The 20,535-nt window shown below is 40.2% G+C and overlaps 1 protein-coding gene across 29 annotated transcripts in view; it reads left to right on the top strand.

Moving 5' to 3' along the window:
- Window positions 1-19,269, top strand: part of DLG2 (discs large MAGUK scaffold protein 2) — a 2,256,157-nt gene extending 2,236,888 nt beyond the window's left edge. For all 29 annotated transcript variants that reach the window (XM_051821188.2, XM_051821179.2, XM_051821160.2 and 26 more), the window contains 6 exons: window positions 4,679-4,729; window positions 5,716-5,817; window positions 8,469-8,641; window positions 10,696-10,805; window positions 16,851-16,942; window positions 19,095-19,269. In XM_051821188.2, the coding sequence (XP_051677148.1) occupies window positions 4,679-4,729; window positions 5,716-5,817; window positions 8,469-8,641; window positions 10,696-10,805; window positions 16,851-16,942; window positions 19,095-19,201 (635 nt within the window). In that variant the 3' untranslated portion in view covers window positions 19,202-19,269. The remainder of the gene's footprint in view (window positions 1-4,678; window positions 4,730-5,715; window positions 5,818-8,468; window positions 8,642-10,695; window positions 10,806-16,850; window positions 16,943-19,094) is intronic.
- The last annotated feature ends 1,266 nt before the right edge of the window (window positions 19,270-20,535 follow it).

Below are 20,535 nucleotides of genomic sequence, written 5' to 3'. Positions count from 1 at the left end.
AAGAGTTGGAAATGGATTCTGAGATATTAGAAAGACAAAATCAGAATCTAATCGTCTTTATTGGGTTTTATCATATCTGAGGTTACAGAAGGTGACCTACTTAGTTTTTCTTTACAAAGAAGTAAAGGAAGAGGCATTTTTTCCTCTGGGATAGAAATAGGATTACAGAGGAATACTCATCTGGCATCTCATATGCCAGATCCTCCTCATAGGTACCATGAAACTCAATACAAATCTCAGCTAACTCTGGATCTCAGCACATATATGTGGGAAAGAGGGAGATCAACCAGTGACAAGTGTGCATTAAGTGTTGCAGGTACTAGCACAGAAATCTGGGTCCATCAGATGTGGTTTAAGAGAGGAGGTAACCCTGGAGCTAAGCATTATGAGGCACTTGTCAGTGAGGAAAATAAAGATGGAGCCATCTGAAATGGGCAGTGGCACAAAAAAAAAGGCACAGAGGCTTGGGACAGACATATTTTCCAGAGTGTACCGATTCTGAAATTAAAGATACCTACATTTTTCTAGTGAATCCCTAGCTTTTGCTGTAATTATAATTTACTTTGTGTCTTATGAAAAGCAATATAAACAAATACAAAATCATTCTCTTTTCACTAATCTCCAAGTGCTGTATTTCACTTTTAGAATCATTGCATGTCCACTCTGGAAACAAAATGGCTAAAAACAAACAAAAGGAAAAAGTCAGTGATGAGAAATAAAGGCCCAGGATTGTGTTTCACAATCCAGAGAGCACCATTCATACTGCATCCTGGAATTGCATATTATGGCAACCTTACTTGTAAGTCTCTTTTGTTCCCTGAGAGGCACCCACACACACACATACATGCACACAAGCCTTAATTTCTAATAAGTAGCTCACACCTTTGTTGCACCATTTCAAGGATTACAGAGTAATTTCTTAAGTCCATCTTGATTGATTATCAACTAAAATGTAGTCAGTTACAGTGTGCATTGTCTGCAAAAGTCCACCTCAAGACTATCTTGATTAGGGATTAATTTCAGATTTTATTTTTGCTATCAATAAAATAGTAAACTACAGCCTTGTGTTTTTGGTTGTCCTGTGTTATACCTTTCATAAATATCAAGCAGGAATAATGGGGGCTCGACAAATCAGTACCCCTGAAGATCTGCCATCTTCAAAGCTTAGTAAAGCTCTTACAGCATCAAGTGTATAGGAGCTGAAGATTGCCATTCTCACACTTGGTACTCACCAGGTAAATAGGATTTCCAAAACAGGGACCTTAAAAGAAATGATTTCAGTGAAACTAGTGTGTGGAGATAAGAAGAAACCAGACTTCTTAGCTCAAGTCAATCAAGATGGTGCACAGGCTCTTTCCAAGCATAGCCCTTGGATGGCTTCACTTCTTTAGTCTTTATAATGCAGTCTTCCATTACTTCTAATATCTCATTTGATTTCTGCAAAAGACTTTTAGACACATCTTACATTAATATGTTACTTTTCATGTGAGGAAGCCTAAGATCCCGGAGGCTACACTCATCACTCATAGGTAAAAGCACTGCATTTCCAACCAACACCTTTTCATTCTGAATCTCATATATTTTTCACTCTCTCTTAAGATAGTTTTCAGTTCAAGCCTCTTTAGGTTTTTTCCTAGTCCATTGCAGCCATTCCATATTGCCCATCAGGTTAATTCAAACAGCAACATTTGTATTGCATTAACCAAGTACTGAACCAGGTTTTATAGCCTTCATGTATGTTAACTAATTTAATCTTCCCAATATCCTATGGAGACACAGAGCCACTAATTCATTTTGTGGCTTTTAAGAAATTATTCAAAAACCTTTGAACCTTAGTTTTCCCTTATGTAAAATGAATAGCTTGGGTTAGTACAGACATGGCAAACAGACTTTAATCAAGAACCCAACTCTGACCAATAAGTAATAGCTGCCTGCCTGAAGAGTTGTAGTGAAAATATTCTGAGGCCACACTGAGGCTCAGCCGGAGCACAGGCAGATGTCTGTCAATGGCACAGAATGGGGGAGTTACAACTTGCACTGGGCACTTGCCATCTAGGAAATACGTAAACTCCAGACCTTAAGTGCTTACCTTCTATGACTCTAAGAACCTAATTTATTCTTTAATAATCACCGCATGCAGACACCAAAAACTGAATTTAAAATGTGAAGTGGACTGCCACTGGTCTTTATTTCCCTTCTTTCTGTTGTTTCCAAGAATTTCTAAGGAAGAGCAAATTCTCTCTTTTTAATGGAAGCTTATTAGGGTCTTCTCTGAACATGTCTCGCTGTGACTTGCTCCAGTTTACACATAAAGTGTTTGATGGAGACTGTGACAGCCTCCTCTGCCAAATCTCTGACAGCCACAGAGGTCCACATGCAGCTCCGTGCTGCTCTTCCACTTTCAGCCTTGCGGTTGCCAAAACAAGACCAAGAAATAGTCTATACCTTTCGTCAGCTGTTATTTCTAAGTCCCAAACCTCCTGAGGGAAAAACAGAAAAACTACTAAGGATGATTTTATGGAGATGACATAGCAACATTAAAAAATAAAACATAAAAGCTGATGTTTTCAGATCAAGCACCATATGGCCTCTCAGTGACTCCAGCTTGGCTTCAGCTCCTATCTCTGTCCCTGCCTCTGCGTCCTTTGTTGATTTGTAAGTCCTGCCCCTACCCCCCAACTCCAGAGAATTCCACATCTCTTGCCCTTTTGAGACAATGCAATATACTCCAGAAAAGGATGTGGTTCAAACTCTTGACTCCTCTACTTACAGGCTTAGGAAACAGGCCTCACTAACATTACTGAATCTCAGCTTCTTCATCCATAAAACAAGGATAATCAGAACACTGAGCTCAAGAAATGGCTGTGAAAAATAGAAGCCAATGGATAGGAAAGCCCCTCAAGCCCTGCCAACAGCCACAGACATGAATTTGCTTTGCTTTGCTATTGTGACTTTTTTTTCTCCACCTCTTTGTCTTCTTCCCATTCCTCAGAGGCCTTTTCATTCTTGAGCATGAAAGTGAAAATTGGTTTATGGTGCTGAATGCACAGCAATTATGTAATGTCAACCTCCACAGCTTCCCTGCAGGCTTCCTGGGCATTACACAGAATCTCACTGTCACTGGATCTTAAGAACTGGGATGGGCCTAGACATAGGGAAGCTGCCATTGTTATCTTCCAACTCCTGCTCTGAGCCAGAATCAATGCCTTTTATTATTAGAGAAGTAAACCAAAAGTGATGGATGAGCAAATAACTATAGAACTCTAACAAAATTATTCAAAGCTATGCTTTGCCCTAGTTTTCTGGATCACAAATTATACACACTTACATCAAACATCTTATTTTAAGTTTTTCCGTTAGAATGTCCCATAAGAGTGAATCCCAAGGCTATTGGAAAGAGGTTCGTGTGGAAGCATGGAGTGTTACATCTCTTTAGAGAAAACCTTACTGCCCAAAGTGAAATGACCGTATTGACAGAAACACAAAGCAGAATCTACCTTTGGCCTCATTGCTCATCCCTTTTCTCAGGACTGAAATCAGAATGCGAATTCATTGACGTCTGTCTGTGCTAAGCACTCAGCCTGGCCATGGGACACAGTAATGAATGGAAATCGGACCTTGCCTTTATGGATTTCACAGTCTCATGGGGAGGCGTAAGAAGGCAAACCTGGGATTGACAAACTGTGAAGGTGTTTCAAGGGTGGTGAGAATATACAGCAATGGAGTTAATTGCTCTTTGATTTCAGAAAAACACTTCATATTCCATTCTTCCTCCGCTATCTCCTCTGGCAGACACAAAGTTTAGTCACTAATAGACCTAATGAAACTACTAGAACAGACCCTCCTGAGTTTGCAGCTGAATCAGGCTAATTCCATGAACAATTAGCTCACCAATTGGATGAAAAAACTTATTGAAAAATAATTGCCGAAATCCAATTTACTTTCCATGGCTATTTGACTTGAGGCCCAGCCTGAATCAGAAAGGTTGTAACAAACGGCACTGGACAGAGGCTGACACTTTTACTACACTATCTTCCTCAGTTCTCTTTCTGAAGTTTCAAGGCATGATTTAGCAACAATTATAACCAATGATGTAGGGCATTCTTCAATTCTTGATCTTCTTCAATTAACCACAGTAATTTTTTGGATGAATTAATATTAAAGTCCTTAGTGTCCTATAACATACAGAGATGAGATGGGTTTTTTGCATCATAAGTCAAAGAAGCAGCAGTTGCTGTTGAACAGTGTGCTTCTTGGAAAAATAAAATAAATGAAGTAAAAGGTATAGAGCTTCTGATTATGTAGCAGCAAACTATGGCAAAGGACCCTTTCCTTTATCTAAAGGGCTTCATTTTAGGAAGCAAATCTTGGTATAGAGGTCGTGGTGCTCCATTTCTCAACACTAGACAGAAAGCAGTCGCACAGGTCATTGCTCTGCTGCAGATAGCCAGCAGCCAGTTATTACTGATAGTTATGGCACCGTGATCCCCTGGCACTAAAATAGTACTGAAGAGTTTTATGAAGATGAAGGGATTTTTTTTTAATGTTTCAAATAGAGAGAGAGAAAGGAAAATTAACCCTCAACTGTGTCAATTTTCTGAGTTTCAGAGCAGGGCTTGTAGCTGTAGTATACGACTGGTTGTTAGGCCACTGTAATTCTCCTTTCTTCTCTTCTCAGGAGGACAAGAAGACTTCATTCTTTCCTATGAGCCTGTCACAAGGCAGGAAAGTAAGTGTCCCGGCATGCACTCTGGTTCCTGGTTTCCAGGCCATAACAGGTGACACCATCAAAAGATGACAAGACTGGAGAGCTAAGGGAAATAAACTCTGCTTGATACTTAGCTGCCCCTAGACTGTACCCTGCTCTCTTTTTCTTTGTCTGTATTATCAAACAACCAGCTTCCCTGCATGGACAATCAAAGCTCCCACGAGGATGGAGCAGCCCTCGAGATGAGTAATCCTCAGTGGAAGGAGAACATCTGAGTCACCTAAAGGGCCCAGCTACAGGACTGCTGGATGAAGTCTCCCGGGAGGCTGATGTCAGCGCAGTGTGGAGAAGGACTTCCTCACAAACACGTCTGAGTTGCCTGCTATCTGTAGATGCTCCGGGAGCCCGAGTTCTTTTCTCCTGGAGGCATTTATACAAACGCTAATGAAATTGTGGAGAAAACTGAAGCATCAGATGAGAAGTTGTAATGAAATTTAGAGTTCCTTTTAATCCCAGATAAAAAAAAAATGTCAAAAAAAAAAAAAAAAAACAGAGTACAGAAAGTATTTTGAGCTGAGGGGGAAAAGAAACTATAAAAGCATAAGGTTTCATTACTACTAACAATTGCTTTTAAAAATCTGTCTGAACAGTAGCCAAACAGCTGGGTCGAATTCTTTTTTTTCTCCCACTCAGTTGACTAAATTCAGTTGTTTTGACATTGTGTAGGCATAACCTGAGAATAAGCAAAACTCCTCCAAATGGTTCCTTCTGTACACTGACGCTGCAGTTGCTTTTCCCTGTTAGTAAATTCCAGAAAATAAGCACAGCCAACATCGAATCATCAGTTTGTCTATGCAGGGTTGCATGGGTAATTCATCTATAAAAACAATGCTTTGAGTATTTCTTCCCATTTGGCAATTTTGCCTTTAGAATCACCCTTGCAGGGCAGTTTTGCAGTTGTTTCCAAGTCTTTCTCCTCACCTGCATATTCCTTTTCCTCTCCACAGTAAACTATACGAGGCCAGTGATTATCCTGGGCCCCATGAAGGATCGGATCAATGATGACTTGATATCTGAATTCCCAGATAAATTTGGCTCCTGCGTGCCACGTAAGTATCATTCTTTCTTCCAGGAAAATAAAAAGCTTGATTTCTTTATGAGATGATAAAACGTAATTCTGTTCTCCAGTCGTCTCTCCAGTGATTCATGTGCCATCCATTGCCTATTATCTGAATGCTTTTTAAAATTTCTGTGCCTAACACTTTTCATCCAAGCTGCCATAAATGGTTCTCCAGTAAATGTAATAGTGTTCTTTCAAACTGACTGCAGTCCCCTAGAAGGCAAGGTGGATCTTTGTTAAACCCCTAGCATTTACAACAGCATAAGATTTGTGATAGGCCTAAAACCTAGTATCTCCTTATACTTCTATTGAAATGCCACTGAAGCATCTTTTTTCCATAGGATGAGAAAAATCAGAAATAAAGCTATATATTAAAATCATCCCAAGATGACTTGAGGTCATGTGTCAAACCCAAGACCGAATAGCTTTTCCCATGAGTTTTGTCAGTCCTGGGTTTTGGAAGGATGAAGACAAGAAGGTGGATATGGCTTTTATATACCTGGAATGCCATTACAGGCCTTCATCTGCTTTCTTTGCCTTTATAGACAACCATCAGATCTCCTGCTCCCTCTGAGTGTTGCCCTAGAAGATTCTGTCTGCTCCAGCTCTCCCCTCTACCACCACCACTACTGTGCTTCACTCACCCGCCCCTACTATGTCACATAGAAAAGCATGGAGACCTATGTTTGCAGACAAGCCTACTAGAAATTTTTAATTCATCAGATAAGGAAGCTCTTAAATTTAATCTCAATAAATCCCTCCCTCCCTCCCCCTTTTTAAAAGTTTTAGGCTTACAAGTGCCTCTAATGTTTCAATACTACAAATTTCACCTGGAATGCTTAAGCATACAGGGAATTATACGTGAACAGTACATGACCAAAGAGACTAGGATGATTTCTGTGTCTCATGAAACAGTTCTCAGCAAGGACTTTGGGGGAGATTTACCATAGAACATATCCTGGGAGGGTCTTCAGATAGGAAAGAACAAATGAAATATTAATTTGTTTATAGAAAAGTTTCCAGTTGGATCTCCCACTTTGAGAGGAACAGAAGAAAAAGAGAAAATCCTTAAGCACTGTTTCTACTTTCCCTTCTGCCTGGCACACTCTCTTCTCTCTTTTTCATTAACAGCACAATTTTGTGATTATAAACATGTTTACTGAACAAAACTTAACAATGCTAAAAAACAAGTTAAATAATAAAAAGTACACAGAATTTCACACAATATCCAGAGATATTACTGCTAATATTTTCGTTGATTTCCATCTACCCTTTCATTTTTGTGCAATTTTTCATAAGATTGCACATAGCCTTTTTCACGTAACATTTTTTTAAAGTTTGCATGACTGTTTTAAATTATTATTCCAATTAGTAATCTTTCATGTATAGACAATTTGACTTTTTCCTATTTTTCATTACATTATAACTGAAATATAGTTATGTGTTATTATTACTTTTTTTTTTTTTTTTGACAAGCAGAGTGGACAATGAGAGAGAGAGACAGAGACAAAGGTCTTCCTTTGCCGTTGGTTCATCCTCCAATGGCCGCCAAGGCTGGCGTGCTGTGGCCGGCGCACCGCGCTGATCTGATGGCAGGAGCCAGGTACTTATCCTGGTCTCCCATGGGGTGCAGGGCCCAAGGACTTGGGCCATCCTCCACTGCACTCCCTGGCCACAGCAGAGAGCTGGCCTGGAAGAGGGGTAACGGGGACAGAATCCGGCGCCCCGGCCGGGACTAGAACCCGGTGTGCCAGCACCGCAAGGCGGAGGATTAGCCTAGTGAGCCGCGGCGCCGGCCTTATTATTACTTATTAATATTGTAAAACAATAAAAGTACATTCAAAGTTTTTGTCATTTTTAAGATATAGTCTCAAAAAGAAAGTATTGAGTCCAAAATTGGAAATATTTTAACTTTTTTTTAATTCATATTGCTAGATTATTTCCCTTTTTTTTAACAACATTAGATTGAATAGAGTTGCTGATTTTAGTCTCACCTTAGTAGTTATTCTCTTATTTTATATATTTTAAAGCACAGAATATATTTATAACTTTAACTATGTTTTACTTCTGGTTATGATACATTTTCCTGCTTCTATCCTTATCTCAGAATCTTTTTTTGTGTGTGCTATACATCATGATACTATATAGTTGAGAGTCTGAATTTTATTATCTTCCTTTACAGAATATTAAATTTTTTCTTTGACAGACAATAATTTACTTATTCTAGTAGTGGCTTAGTTTTAGACTTTGTGAAGGGACTTCTAGAGTAGGTCTTAAATAACTTCCTAAAATACAGCTTTTCTGGGATCTTAAATGCCCAGTTCCGGCTGGCCTGCAGTGCCTGCTAACACTGTGTTTGGAAATGGCACCTGATCAGAGGGGTGGGATGAATGTAGAGTTCACTGTCAAGGATCCCAGACCTATACTGCCTGAAAATAGTTTGTTCCATATATTTTGTTACTCTTGTAGTTGTTTATGATGGGAGTATATGATGTTTTCAGTTGCTATTTATATATCATGGTCCATCATGTTACATATATCCATGGATCTGTGTTGAGGCACAGTGGAGAAAATAGGTGTAAATAAATTTTATGACTATAAATGCACCTTAATTTCGTTGTGTTTTGCTTTATCTTAAAGATACCACAAGGCCAAAGCGTGACTATGAGGTGGATGGCAGAGACTATCACTTCGTCATTTCCAGAGAACAAATGGAGAAAGACATCCAAGAGCACAAGTTTATAGAAGCTGGCCAGTACAATGACAATTTATATGGAACCAGTGTGCAATCTGTGAGATTTGTAGCAGAAAGGGTATGTTCTCTCTTTTTCATATAGTACCTTGAAACAAGGTTTTCAGGTGCAGGTTGCATTTTTTGTTTTTGTTTTTGATCATTATTCTTTCCTGATTGCAGCTGTAAATTTTTGTTAAATATTCTTTAAGAAATCTAAGCAGAGAATCAACCTTCGTGCAATGTCATGTATCTTTATTCTAATCTCAATAAAGTATGACAATAAAGATGACTTGGAGGGAGTAAGGAGTAAGGGGATATGGTAAACCTAAAGGCAATTAATAGAATGAAGTTTGTGGGGATTTGCTTTGTCCTTGACTCACTAACCACTAGTAAACACTAAGCACTAGTAAACACAGCTGAATTTTTTAAAGGAAGATATGTTACTCTGGGTTGCCTAGAAAGGGATCCACAGTTATTTGAGGGAGTTTCTTGTTTATCTCTCTGAAAACTTGAAATCTTCATGATTGATAAGGAGGACTGCCTAGCTTGTTGCTGGCAGAAGTTCCAACTTAGAGAAGGCATGTAGATGCTCCATTTCTCTTGTAACTGATGATTTCAGGGCATGGAAAAGAGGAGAATGCTTAAGAGAGGATAGACTAGGGAGGCACTTGAACATGGCTTTAGGATGTGCTTGAACAGAGAGCCTATTGTTTATGAATACAGAAAACCAGCTTCACAGGAAAAAAAAAAATTTGTTGAGTTGACTTGATGTGATGTAACTTTTCCCCACTTTTCATGTACTGATAAGAAAGTTTAATTGGAAATTTTAATGTCTATCCAAAAATACAGTAAGTTGTACCTATCTTTTTCTCTTTCAAAAATGGGGCTCAATCAATATGGATACTGATTCTAGTCAGTATCCTAGATAATTACATCCACGTTCCTGTTTGGACATATAGAAACAGCCATTGTTAATGTGAAATGTGCTGGCCAGTGAATAACCAAATAGCATTCGTGCTTTAAGTATAGCTGCTTGAAAACTTGGTAGAAACTTGGAGTTTGTCCCTTAAGTGATAAAGACTCAAGCCATCCTAGCTCTATTTCTCATATAAGAATTCACATAGTCACTGAACTCTGCTCATTTCCATATGGCCATTACAGATGAGTTTTTATCCCTTATTAATGACTTAGGACTGTTGCTATCTGCATAAAATGTCTTTTTCTCTTTTCATGTAAATCTAGCCTCAGGGTAATTAGGCCATTTCTCTCCAGGAGGTAGAATATGATGTGACAAATGTATCTACTTTTCCAGAAATACTTTATAAAGCAGTTCTTTGAGCACTCAGGGCAGTGGAAGCCAAGTTAAATGAGGTGTGCTATAATGTAATAAGGTTTTCATTTGTTAACAAACAAGAAATCTACATGCTCTGTGCAAGCTCCTCTCTCAGCATTTAGCCATATAACATTTAAAGTAACTCTTTCTGTGTCTGTCCTTCACCAGCATATCAAGGGCAGATTACACCTGAAGCACTCAGCAAATGTTTATGAAATTGTTCCAAATCCCCATGATTACCGTTCCTCCAAGTTAAATGCAGGTTAGGATGACACAATGAGATTTCTATTTATCCCAAACAACAATCCTGTGGGTGCTCAAAACCTGGCTTTGAACCTGAATTTTTGGGCAAGTTAGTTAATATTTCTAAGCCTTAGTCTTCTCTTCTGCAAAAATACAGTTGATAATAACCCACCTCATCGATTTAGGAATTTCTCCTGTTGTCTTCAGAGATGGTATATGAGCTTCATGAGAATAGACTCAATTAAATAACATGTGGCTAATTGTCTTCCCTTTCATATCATGTATGTAAGAGGATAAAGGTAACAGAGAGGACATGTACAATGTCTAGCCCAGTGGCAGACTTAGTAAGGAGCTAATAAATATTACTTATTTCAAGTACTCTGAAGACCCTATGCTTTCATATCAACTATTATTCACTCTTTACAGTGAATCTTTTTCAACCTTTAAAAATCCATCATCTCCAGCCTTTTCTAAAACATGTGTACGTTATTTTCTTGTGGTTGGGTGATGGCCATTCTTTCTAAATTCACTCCATGTTTTTCTTCTCTTTCTTTTAGGGCAAACACTGTATACTTGATGTATCAGGAAATGCTATCAAGCGGCTACAAGTTGCCCAGCTTTATCCCATTGCCATCTTCATTAAGCCCAAGTCTCTGGAACCTCTGATGTAAGTAGAAAGGACTAGAAGCCATTGTCTGATTAACTTCCAGTTGCCCCGAGATTGCTAAAAGCTCTTTGTCACAAATGTATATAAATGGGAAATGCCATTGTTGAGCTTTAAGCATTCCCATTTTCTTAAAGATACATTAGGTTTTATTTGAACTACTAGAAACACATCATCGGTAGTTCCTTAAAAGGTGTTCACTGATAGTTCTTGATTTGTATTTTTTTGATTTTTTTCACAAGTTGTTTGATTTGCTTCAATTTAGCTTTTGGTGGTGCTGCTTTAAAAAAAAAGATATATTTATTTGAAAGGCAGAGTTAGAGAGGCAGAGGCACAGACAGAGAGATAGAGACGTCTTCCATCTGCTGGTTAACTCCCAAAGTGGCTTCAATGGCCAGAGCTGGACCAATTTGAAGCCAGGAGCCAGGAGCCTCCTCCAGGTCTCCCATGCAGGTGCAAGGACCCAATGACTTGGGTCTTCTGCCCTCCCAGGCAATGGAAGGAAGCTAGATCAGAAGTGGAGCAGGCAGGACTTGAACCAGCACCCATATGGGATACCAGCACTGCAGGCGGTGGCTTTAGCTGCTATGCCACAGCGTTGGCCCAGTGGTGTTGTTTTGAGGGTAGGCTGATTTGGTTCTGGTTTTCGTTTTGTTTCCAAATGATAGGAAGCAATCATCATTGAATTGAGAGCAGTTTCATAGGGAACTCTTAAATTTGTGGGTTTTTTTTTTCTTTAGAAAGTGTAGACAAAATTTTAGTCTCTTTCTATTGGCATTTAGTTCACTTTGTTTTATAGTAGAAATCTAATGTTCCTTGGTTAAAACTTTATATATAGAGAGAGACTATGGTTCATTTTTTTCTTTTAAGATTTATTTATTTACTTGAAAGAGTTACACAGAGAGAGAAGGAGAAGCAGAGCGGGAGAGAGAGACAAAGAGGTCTTCCATCTGCTGGTTCACTCCCCAGATGGCCGCAACAACTGGAGTTGCACCAATACAAAGCCAGGAGCCAGGAGCCAGGAGCCAGGAGCCAGGAGCTTCTTCCGGGTCTGCCACATGCGTGCAGGGGCCTAAGGACTAGGGCCATCTTCTACTGTTTTCCCAGGCCATAGCAGAGAGCTGGATTAGAAGTGGAGCAGCTGGGACATGAACCAGAACCCATATAGGATGCTGGCACTGCAAGCTGTGGCTTTACCTGCTACGCCACAGTGCCAGCCCAGCCCTGAGACTATGGTTCTTAATAGGGAGCTTTCTTAGTGGCAGGATAGTAAAGAACCTATCGATCTAACCAACGGCTTCATATACCTGTGTACCTTTATGAACAAAGGAAAAATATATGACTCAGAAACTTTCCTTGTTCTTTTTATTTTTCAAAGGACTTGTGAAATATTTTCCTTCAGAAATTAGTAAAAGAAAATTGGACAGATATTCATGATCTGACTAGAAAGTCAGCATATGAAACTCATACAAAAGTAAACGTGCAGTAGATGAAAGTAGCAGAGCAAAGTGGCTACGACAGAGAATTGTCAATTAATCAGGTTAGGATTGGTCTTTGCTTTGCTATTGATCAGTTATGTGACCTGGGGCAAATTGCTTGATTTCCCTCAGATTTATTTCCTAACCCTTAAACTGGGTACATTAATAAGGACTTGATAGAGCTAGCATAAAGATTAAACATGGCCGGCGCCACGGCTCACTAGGCTAATCCTCCGCCTTGCAGCGCCGGCACACCGGGTTCTAGTCCCGGTCGGGGCGCCGGATTCTGTCCCGGTTGCCCCTCTTCCAGGCCAGCTCTCTGCTGTGGCCAGGGAGTGCAGTGGAGGATGGCCCAAGTACTTGGGCCCTGCACCCCATGGGAGACCAGGGTAAGTACCTGGCTCCTGCCATCGGATCAGCGCGGTGCGCCGGCCTCAGCGCGCCGGCCGCAGTGGCCATTGGAGGGTGAACCAACGGCAAAAGGAAGACCTTTCTCTCTATCTCTCTCTCTCTCTCTATCCACTCTGCCTGTCAAAAAAAAAAAATACAATAAATAAATAAATAAAAGATTAAACAATGAGATCATGAATATAGAACACTTCATACATCCTTGGCATGTAGTAAGTACTCAATTATAATATTATAATTATTATAAAATATATAGTTACTTTATCATAAAGGAGTGAAGTATTTCATCGTTGTATACACATAAACAGCACCTTTTTCCAAAAACATGCAAGAGATAATGGCAATGTGTCTATAACCAGAACCTTGCTCAACTACTGTCCCCATTTGGGCCTCAGGACCACAGAGTGTTTTGATAGCATTCAGGAATGAACCACAGAGTACTGGAGAATAGTGTTTATGGAAAGACTACAGAAACAGAAGTTATCTGATCTCAGAGGTGAAAGCAATTCCTTGCAGAGGGTATCAGCTAACTGTCTGTGTCACCTCTGAGGATGCAGGAGCAGAGCAAACTGCAGTAGCTGCAATGGCAGCCAGAGAGAACTAAGTTAAATAGTTAAATAAATCTCTGGGGAAATTGCCAGAGATGCATTTTAAATCTGAATATATTTCCATAAATAAAACATGGACAAGAACTTTTATCATAATGAAAAATAAAACCAGAATTCACTGATAGTATCTCCAGCCCCAAGAATTTGGATATTAAATGATAATGTGAAGAACTTTGCTCATAGTTGGCACGTAGAAAAATATATATATGGATGATAAAATAATGATTTTAATATTATTATCCCAATAGCATGAGTTAAATTTCTCCTTTTTAGCTTGCTGTGTTGGTGATGGCACAAAGTAAATTAAGCAACCACAAATTTCATTATGTTAAAATGATTTATAATCTGTAAATAGCCTCACAAATATTGTAAGTAATGTTAACATTAATAAGAAGTATAAGAAAAATGGTCTTCACCTCCTGGGAAGAGCATTTTAAAGGTCTGTTTCAGAAACAGAAAAATAAGACTGTGGGATAAATGGCCTCCCCGGGAAGTGAGGCCTGAAGGAGCAACAGCAGTGACACATTTGGTCCAGTGTGACATTGGGAGACAGTCCCATCTGGCGCTCAGTAGGAGAAGGTCTACTTCCTTCCATAACTATGAGATAACTTATTCAGTTTGGCCTTAGGGAACTGTCACAGCCACTTATCACCAAGGAAAATTAAACATACTGCAGGCTGGATTCTGCAATGAGGACAGTGAATGTGGCATAATTTGCTGCAGCCATATTCATGGGTCTCAAGTGCAGTGACAGTGACATTCAGACCATTGCAATTCTGTTACTAAATGCTGAATGTTTACTTTACGGTTCACTCTTTCCCGGGGCTTTACTTCAAGAGTAAAGCTGGTATGAATTGTCCATTCCCCAGGAAGGAGTGAATGCTAGGTCAGCTGGAACAAAAGCATGGCAGCTGTCACATTTAGGCATTGATACATCATCACACACGTTGTTTCTCAAGCGCATCATTCCACATCAAACCACAGAGGTTATTAGCACATATATAGCTGACTGTTCTGATGAGCATAAAACCAAGGGCATGTGTGGAAGACATTTTTCTCTTCCTGCCTCCCATGACAATGAGAAGGTTTCCTGGGTCTCTACCCTGCCACCTTCGATTTGCTTTTCTCTTCTTGCTCCTGGGATGCCCTGTGTTTCCATCTGTTTTCAACTATATCTTAATTGTGTTTATTTGTCTAGTTCCCCATTTACTCAGTCATTCATTCACATAATCATTCAATGAATAAATGTTGACCCAGGCTCCGTGCCAAATAAACAACTCACATTTTAGGCAAGGAGACAAAATAAATTCATATATGATGAGATAAAAAGCTAAACGAGGTCTTTGGGAAACCAAAGGAATTTAGAGAAGACAGATCACATGGACAAGTTTAAGAAGATCGAGAGCTAGATTACCACATGACACCTGAAGCAAATCACCATCTTCGTATGGAAAGTTTCCCTTGGTTTCTCTTGGCATCTTGCTTCCAGGGCGAGGACTGTCTGGGAGAAGGATCATAGATTCCCTCTCAAGACATGAGTTGACTTTAGCAATGAGAGGCCAGGAAATTCCCACTTCTTTATATTTCATTCCTCTGCATTGCATCCAAAATGATTCTAATGTCATATGTTAGTTATTTCCAAAGAAGCCTCTTTTGGAAAATACCTAGTCTTGGCCGGCGCCGCGGCTCACTAGGCTAATCCTCCGCCTTGCGGCGCCGGCACACCAGGTTCTAGTCCCGGTCAGGGCACTGGATTCTGTCCCAGTTGCCCCTCTTCCAGGCCAGCTCTCTCCTGTGACCCGGGAGTGCAGTGGAGGATGGCCCAAGTCCTTGGGCCCTGCACCCCATGGGAGACCAGGAGAAGTACCTGGCTCCTGCCATCAGATCAGTGCGGTGCGCTGGCCGCAGCGCGCCGGCCGTGGCGGCCATTGGAGGGTGAACCAACGGCAAAAGGAAGACCTTTCTCTCTGTCTCTCTCTCTCACTGTCCAGTCTGCCTGTCAAAAAAAAAAAAAAAAAAAAATACCTAGTCTTGGTACAATGGGTATTTTGGTCAAAAATTTGTTTAAAAAAATTAAACCTTGAGGTTTTTAACCCCTGATTACTGTTTATTAAATGTACCTTAGAAAAGTTCCTTCATTACATCAAGCTTCGTGTCTTGCTCTGAAAAAGAAATTGAGTAAGACCCAGATCTCTAGCTTCCTGAACAGCATGCAAGGCAATAATGCTTTCAGAAATTCTTCACCTGCCTACACTCATGGACCAATCGAAATGTCTTTTGCATTTGGCTGAACATTTTGTTAAAGATCAGGAAGAGATAAAGCTGCCACTAGTTAGGAATCCGTAGATTAGGTTTTGGAGGGAACTAGAGAATTTTCCATTTTTCTTCTACCTTGATGTGCCCTTGAGACTAGTTTGGATTTAAATAATCTTGTAATGATGTAAGCATTATTTATATATAGTTAATGATACACCAGTAATTGACAGACTGATAGAATCAAATAATCCCAGCCATATTCTGTTAAAGCCCATTTTCCTATCAGAACAAAAATAAAGTAGCCATCAGAGATTCTTTTATACCAACTATTTGACTAAATCACTTGATTGTAATCTATTTGAAAATACGTCAGTGCCAGCACTTGTGATTGTTCTATTCTGTGTCCATTTTAATTCAATCCTCCTTCAGCAGATCCTGGAGTTGACATTTGGTTATAAAAACAGAGGGAGTTCAGGGCTCTTGTTGCTATTAAGATTTGCCCTGCCTTCTCAGAAGTGGAATAGTAAACCCTGCAAAATGCCTTTTTGGTCTGGAAGATATACGTATCTAAGGGGCCTGCTCCATTTTCTGTAATTCTTTGGAATCACTGTGTGTTTTCTCAACTCCACACATTTCCAAAAACACATTGAGGATGAACAGCACTATCTAAGGATGATGAGATCAAAGCAAGGATGTGACCTGAGAACAGTTCTCTCAAGAGTGATGAGGCCCAGCAGTCTAAAATATACCTTCTGTTCCCCTCCCTCCATCTCTCCTCCTGCCTCTGACCATGCTGGGAATGTTTCTTTCCATTCTGTCCAACATTGGAGAAAGGCTGCGATGGATCGGAATGAAGTCGAGCAAATGATAACCAGGAAAAGGAGATTTATAAATCATACCCAGTGAAGGCATAGATAAAGGAAGTAGGAAAGTTTCTTCTGTGGAAATGAAATCCTCAGGGTACACATGAGCACTTTAAATATGCTAGGGCCTGTCTGAGGGAAGGCTAGCCTTACTCTGTAGATTGCAAGGGACAGAACAGGAACTAATGATTACAAATCATAAGGAGGCAGATTCTGCGTCCATCCAAGAGACCATCCTCTGAGAGAGTGATTTCCCTGGGCAGAGCGTCCTTGTTGCCGAAGGGATGCTGACAAAAAGGAGTCCTGTGTGAAGGCTAGGAAGCTGCAGCTAAAATGACATTATGCTTCCCACAGGTTTCTGTTTAGCTCTGCATTTAATTGTTCAGGATTGGGTGTATTCCCTTTGTGTTCTAATACAACATCTTCATTTCCCAGGGAAATGAATAAGCGTCTAACAGAGGAACAAGCCAAGAAAACCTATGATCGAGCAATTAAGCTAGAACAAGAATTTGGAGAATATTTTACAGGTAAGACTTCTTTCCCTGGTACTGTGAGAAGGGAGAAAAATGATCTGACAATTGGTGTAGAGAGGACTCTGGGCCTGGGATACCTGGGCCCTAACACCTTGCTGTCAAGAATCATTGCCCTCAGTGTCCTGTGCAGAGCTTCCCTCTGCTTCACTCATCTGCCTCAAAACTGAATTTTCTTTTCTTGGAGTTCAGCTGCAGCTAGCTCCCTTTCTTGTTCCCACTGGCCCTGCCCAAAAAAATGAGTGGTAGATGTGCCTGAGCTTTCCTCTGCTATGGCGAGAATTTTAGGCATTGATACCTGATTAAACTGTCTCCCTGATACCATCAGGAAACTTGAAAAAGAAACTTTTAGGACTCAACATGGGCAGTGTCCAAGGCAGTTATCCTTGAGGAGCGGTCTTGGGACCTCCATTCCACGTCCATTGCTTATCAGTCTGTATTGCCATCAAGTGGCACTTCAACAAGATGCTTAGAACATTTCTCTGTGGTCCAGGGAATTCAGCATCAAATCTCAATGCAAACTTTCTTCCTTGCTAAATATGTCCTTGGTTACATGATGTTTTAGAAATAGAGGCAGATTTTTTTTTTCCTCCCAGCTACCTTGGGCTCGCTTTTCTTATATTCTTTCATGGACCACTGATTAAATCCAGAAAGTAATCAAACTGTAGAATTTGCCTTACAATCAGTTCTCTGTGGTTTAGAAACAAGAACTTTCCTCCTGAACTATCTGCTGTGAAATTAGACATTTTGTTTCTTATCTTATTCAGAATATGGAATATGCCAATGTTTTAATAGTTTGCAAATCTTTTAAATCAGGTAATACTAAGTACAGTTACAATTGATAACAAAGATATGAGCTATGTTTCATCCTAAACAGAATATCCAGGTAGGAAAACTCAAATCAAAACAATGTACACCTTGACCACTGGTTTAGCTTCAGGAATAAAATGCAATATTCAGAATATTCTTAGGGTTGCTTGTGACCATCTAAACCATTTCCAGTGACTATTTTAAAGGGCTGGTATCATATGGATAATGCCAACATGTTTTGGAAAGTTGTCTACAAGATAGCTTTTGTTCAAAGGAAATATGGAATGTATTTAAGTTACTCCAACTGATTCCTTAGGTAATACACAATTTAACAGTTTATATTTCCTCCTTTTTATGTTTCTTGTAAATAATTACCATAGAGTGTTCTCAATATGAATAGCCATGTATGCTAAAAAATCTCAATTTAACAGATTACTTGGAGAATGAATGGGACTTCCTGTTAAATACTTTGGGGGCTAAGGAAGTTTACTACAGTTTCCTCCAAAACCCTTAGTATTTCCCCTGAGTGTAAAATATCTGAATTTCTGCCCCTGCCAAAGTAAGTAAAGTAGTGAGACCATAAGGCCACTTTCTTTGCTACACAGGGAGCCTTTATTTTTTTTTTTTTTTTTTTTTTTTTTTTTTTTTTTTACAGGCAGAGTGGACAGTGAGAGAGAGAGACAGAGAGAGAGGTCTTCCTTTGCCGTTGGTTCACCCTCCAATGGCCGCCGCGGCCGGCGCGCTGCGGCCGGCGCACCGCGCTGATCCGATGGCAGGAGCCAGGAGCCAGGTGCCTTTCCTGGTCTCCCATGGGGTGCAGGGCCCAAGCACCTGGGCCATCCTCCACTGCACTCCCTGGCCACAGCAGAGGGCTGGCCTGGAAGAGGGGCAACCGGGACAGAATCCGGCGCCCCGACCGGGACTAGAACCCGGTGTGCCGGCGCCGCTAGGCGGAGGATTAGCCTAGTGAGCCGCGGCGCCGGCCTACACAGGGAGCCTTTAATCTGAAGCTTGATCTATGCCTAACTCAGTGCCTGACTCAGCAAGCACCTATAGCATATTTGTTAAATCAATGAATGATTCATTGTCCATAACTATAACCAGAGATGTAGAAGTGCAAAGACAGTGATGTAGTTATGGCTGGTTGCAGATGTGCATTGAAATCATTTCTTTAGATCATTGTTATGACCTTGTTTATGTGAATTTTCTTTTCCATTCCTAAAAATGTAGTATTAAGATTTCTGATGAGTTCTTTCAGATTCTGCCAATGTGAATGATGATCATTCTTTACCACCGAGAGAATGATTCCTAACTCTGAGTGCATTTGCTTTTATTGTAGCTATTGTCCAAGGAGACACCTTAGAAGATATTTATAACCAATGCAAGCTTGTTATTGAAGAGCAATCTGGGCCTTTCATCTGGATTCCCTCAAAGGAGAAGTTATAAATTAGCTACTGCGCCTCTGACAACGACAGAAGAGCATTTAGGAGAACAAAATATATATAATATTACTACTTGGAGGCTTTTATGTTTTTGTTGCATTTATGTTTTTGCAGTCAATGTGAATTCTTATGAATGTACAACACAAACTGTGTGAAGCCATGAAGGAAAAGGAGGGGCCAAAGGGTGGGACAGAAAAGACATTGCAGTACGCAGGAAGGCCTTGGTTTGCTCAAAGTACCAGGTGTAGGGATGAACCTCTGATGGGCTTTCTGCCCACGACACGGGCAGCCTCCTCACCCCAGCAGATGTCCAGAGCTGATTTAGCTGCTGAGCTCTCTGTGTTTTTTGCTTTAAAGAAAAGTTGCCAGCACTCGAACCTCACCAACCTTCCCATTACCCACATCTGTAATTGGTACACTTCGAGTTTTATAACTATGCACATCCTTTGATTTCTAAACAAGCAAAAGAAAGAAGGAAAACAGAAAGGAGTCCTTTTGGAGACGGCATACTATCAGGGAAGGATAAGTGTGTGTAGTTTTCTTGGCATCTGCAAAGACGAGCATTTCATAAAATTCACAAAGTGTGTGGAGGACTAACCTCACTGAGAGGAGGGGATTCCACCTGGGATTAGCCTTGATTATTGATTGTCTATTTTGCCGTTTATAAACTGAAAGAAGGCACTAAAGATGAGAATAATTTATACAATAAAATATATTAAATGTATAGAAACGAATTTCTATAGGTTAAAAAAGTTTTGTGAAATATTTTGTAAAGACTAATTAATTGAAAGACTAAATGTATGCACTATCAGCAGATGATCAAATTCAAGGACTGAAAGTTGCACTCTCCCTTTTGTTGCCAATGATCCATTAAGAGTACCTAAGTTCCTCCCCAGTCTGACAAAGACTTCTCACTTCTGCCTATGATCTCCCCTCCACACCAGTGGTACACTCTCGTGGAGCACATCCCTTCATGAGTCGCCCTCATGGATAACTTTTTGGAAGACATTTGATTAACGCATTTTTAAGATGGTGGTCTTTCAGAAACAATCTCATGCAAATTAACTAAAGGGACGTTTTTACTTTTCTCTAGTGAAGTAACCTGGGCCTGCCACATAAATAGTTGGAAATTACTTTGTTCCTACTTAGTTACATACAGTTCATAAGAGATCATGTAGTATTTTGGCCAACCGTGAGTAATTATATTAGGATTAGTATCATTTTGTTTCACAGAGTGACAGTTTCCTAACAGCCCGAGACAGTATTAGAGCCATGGGGAGACCTGTCCCTAGACGCACTGTTTCTCTGAGGAAGAGAGAGAGAGAGATGAGAAGTAAA

This window comes from Oryctolagus cuniculus, chromosome 1 (assembly GCF_964237555.1).
Source record: "Oryctolagus cuniculus chromosome 1, mOryCun1.1, whole genome shotgun sequence".
NCBI lineage: Eukaryota > Metazoa > Chordata > Mammalia > Lagomorpha > Leporidae > Oryctolagus > Oryctolagus cuniculus.
This window is presented reverse-complemented; position numbering and strand designations above follow the sequence as displayed.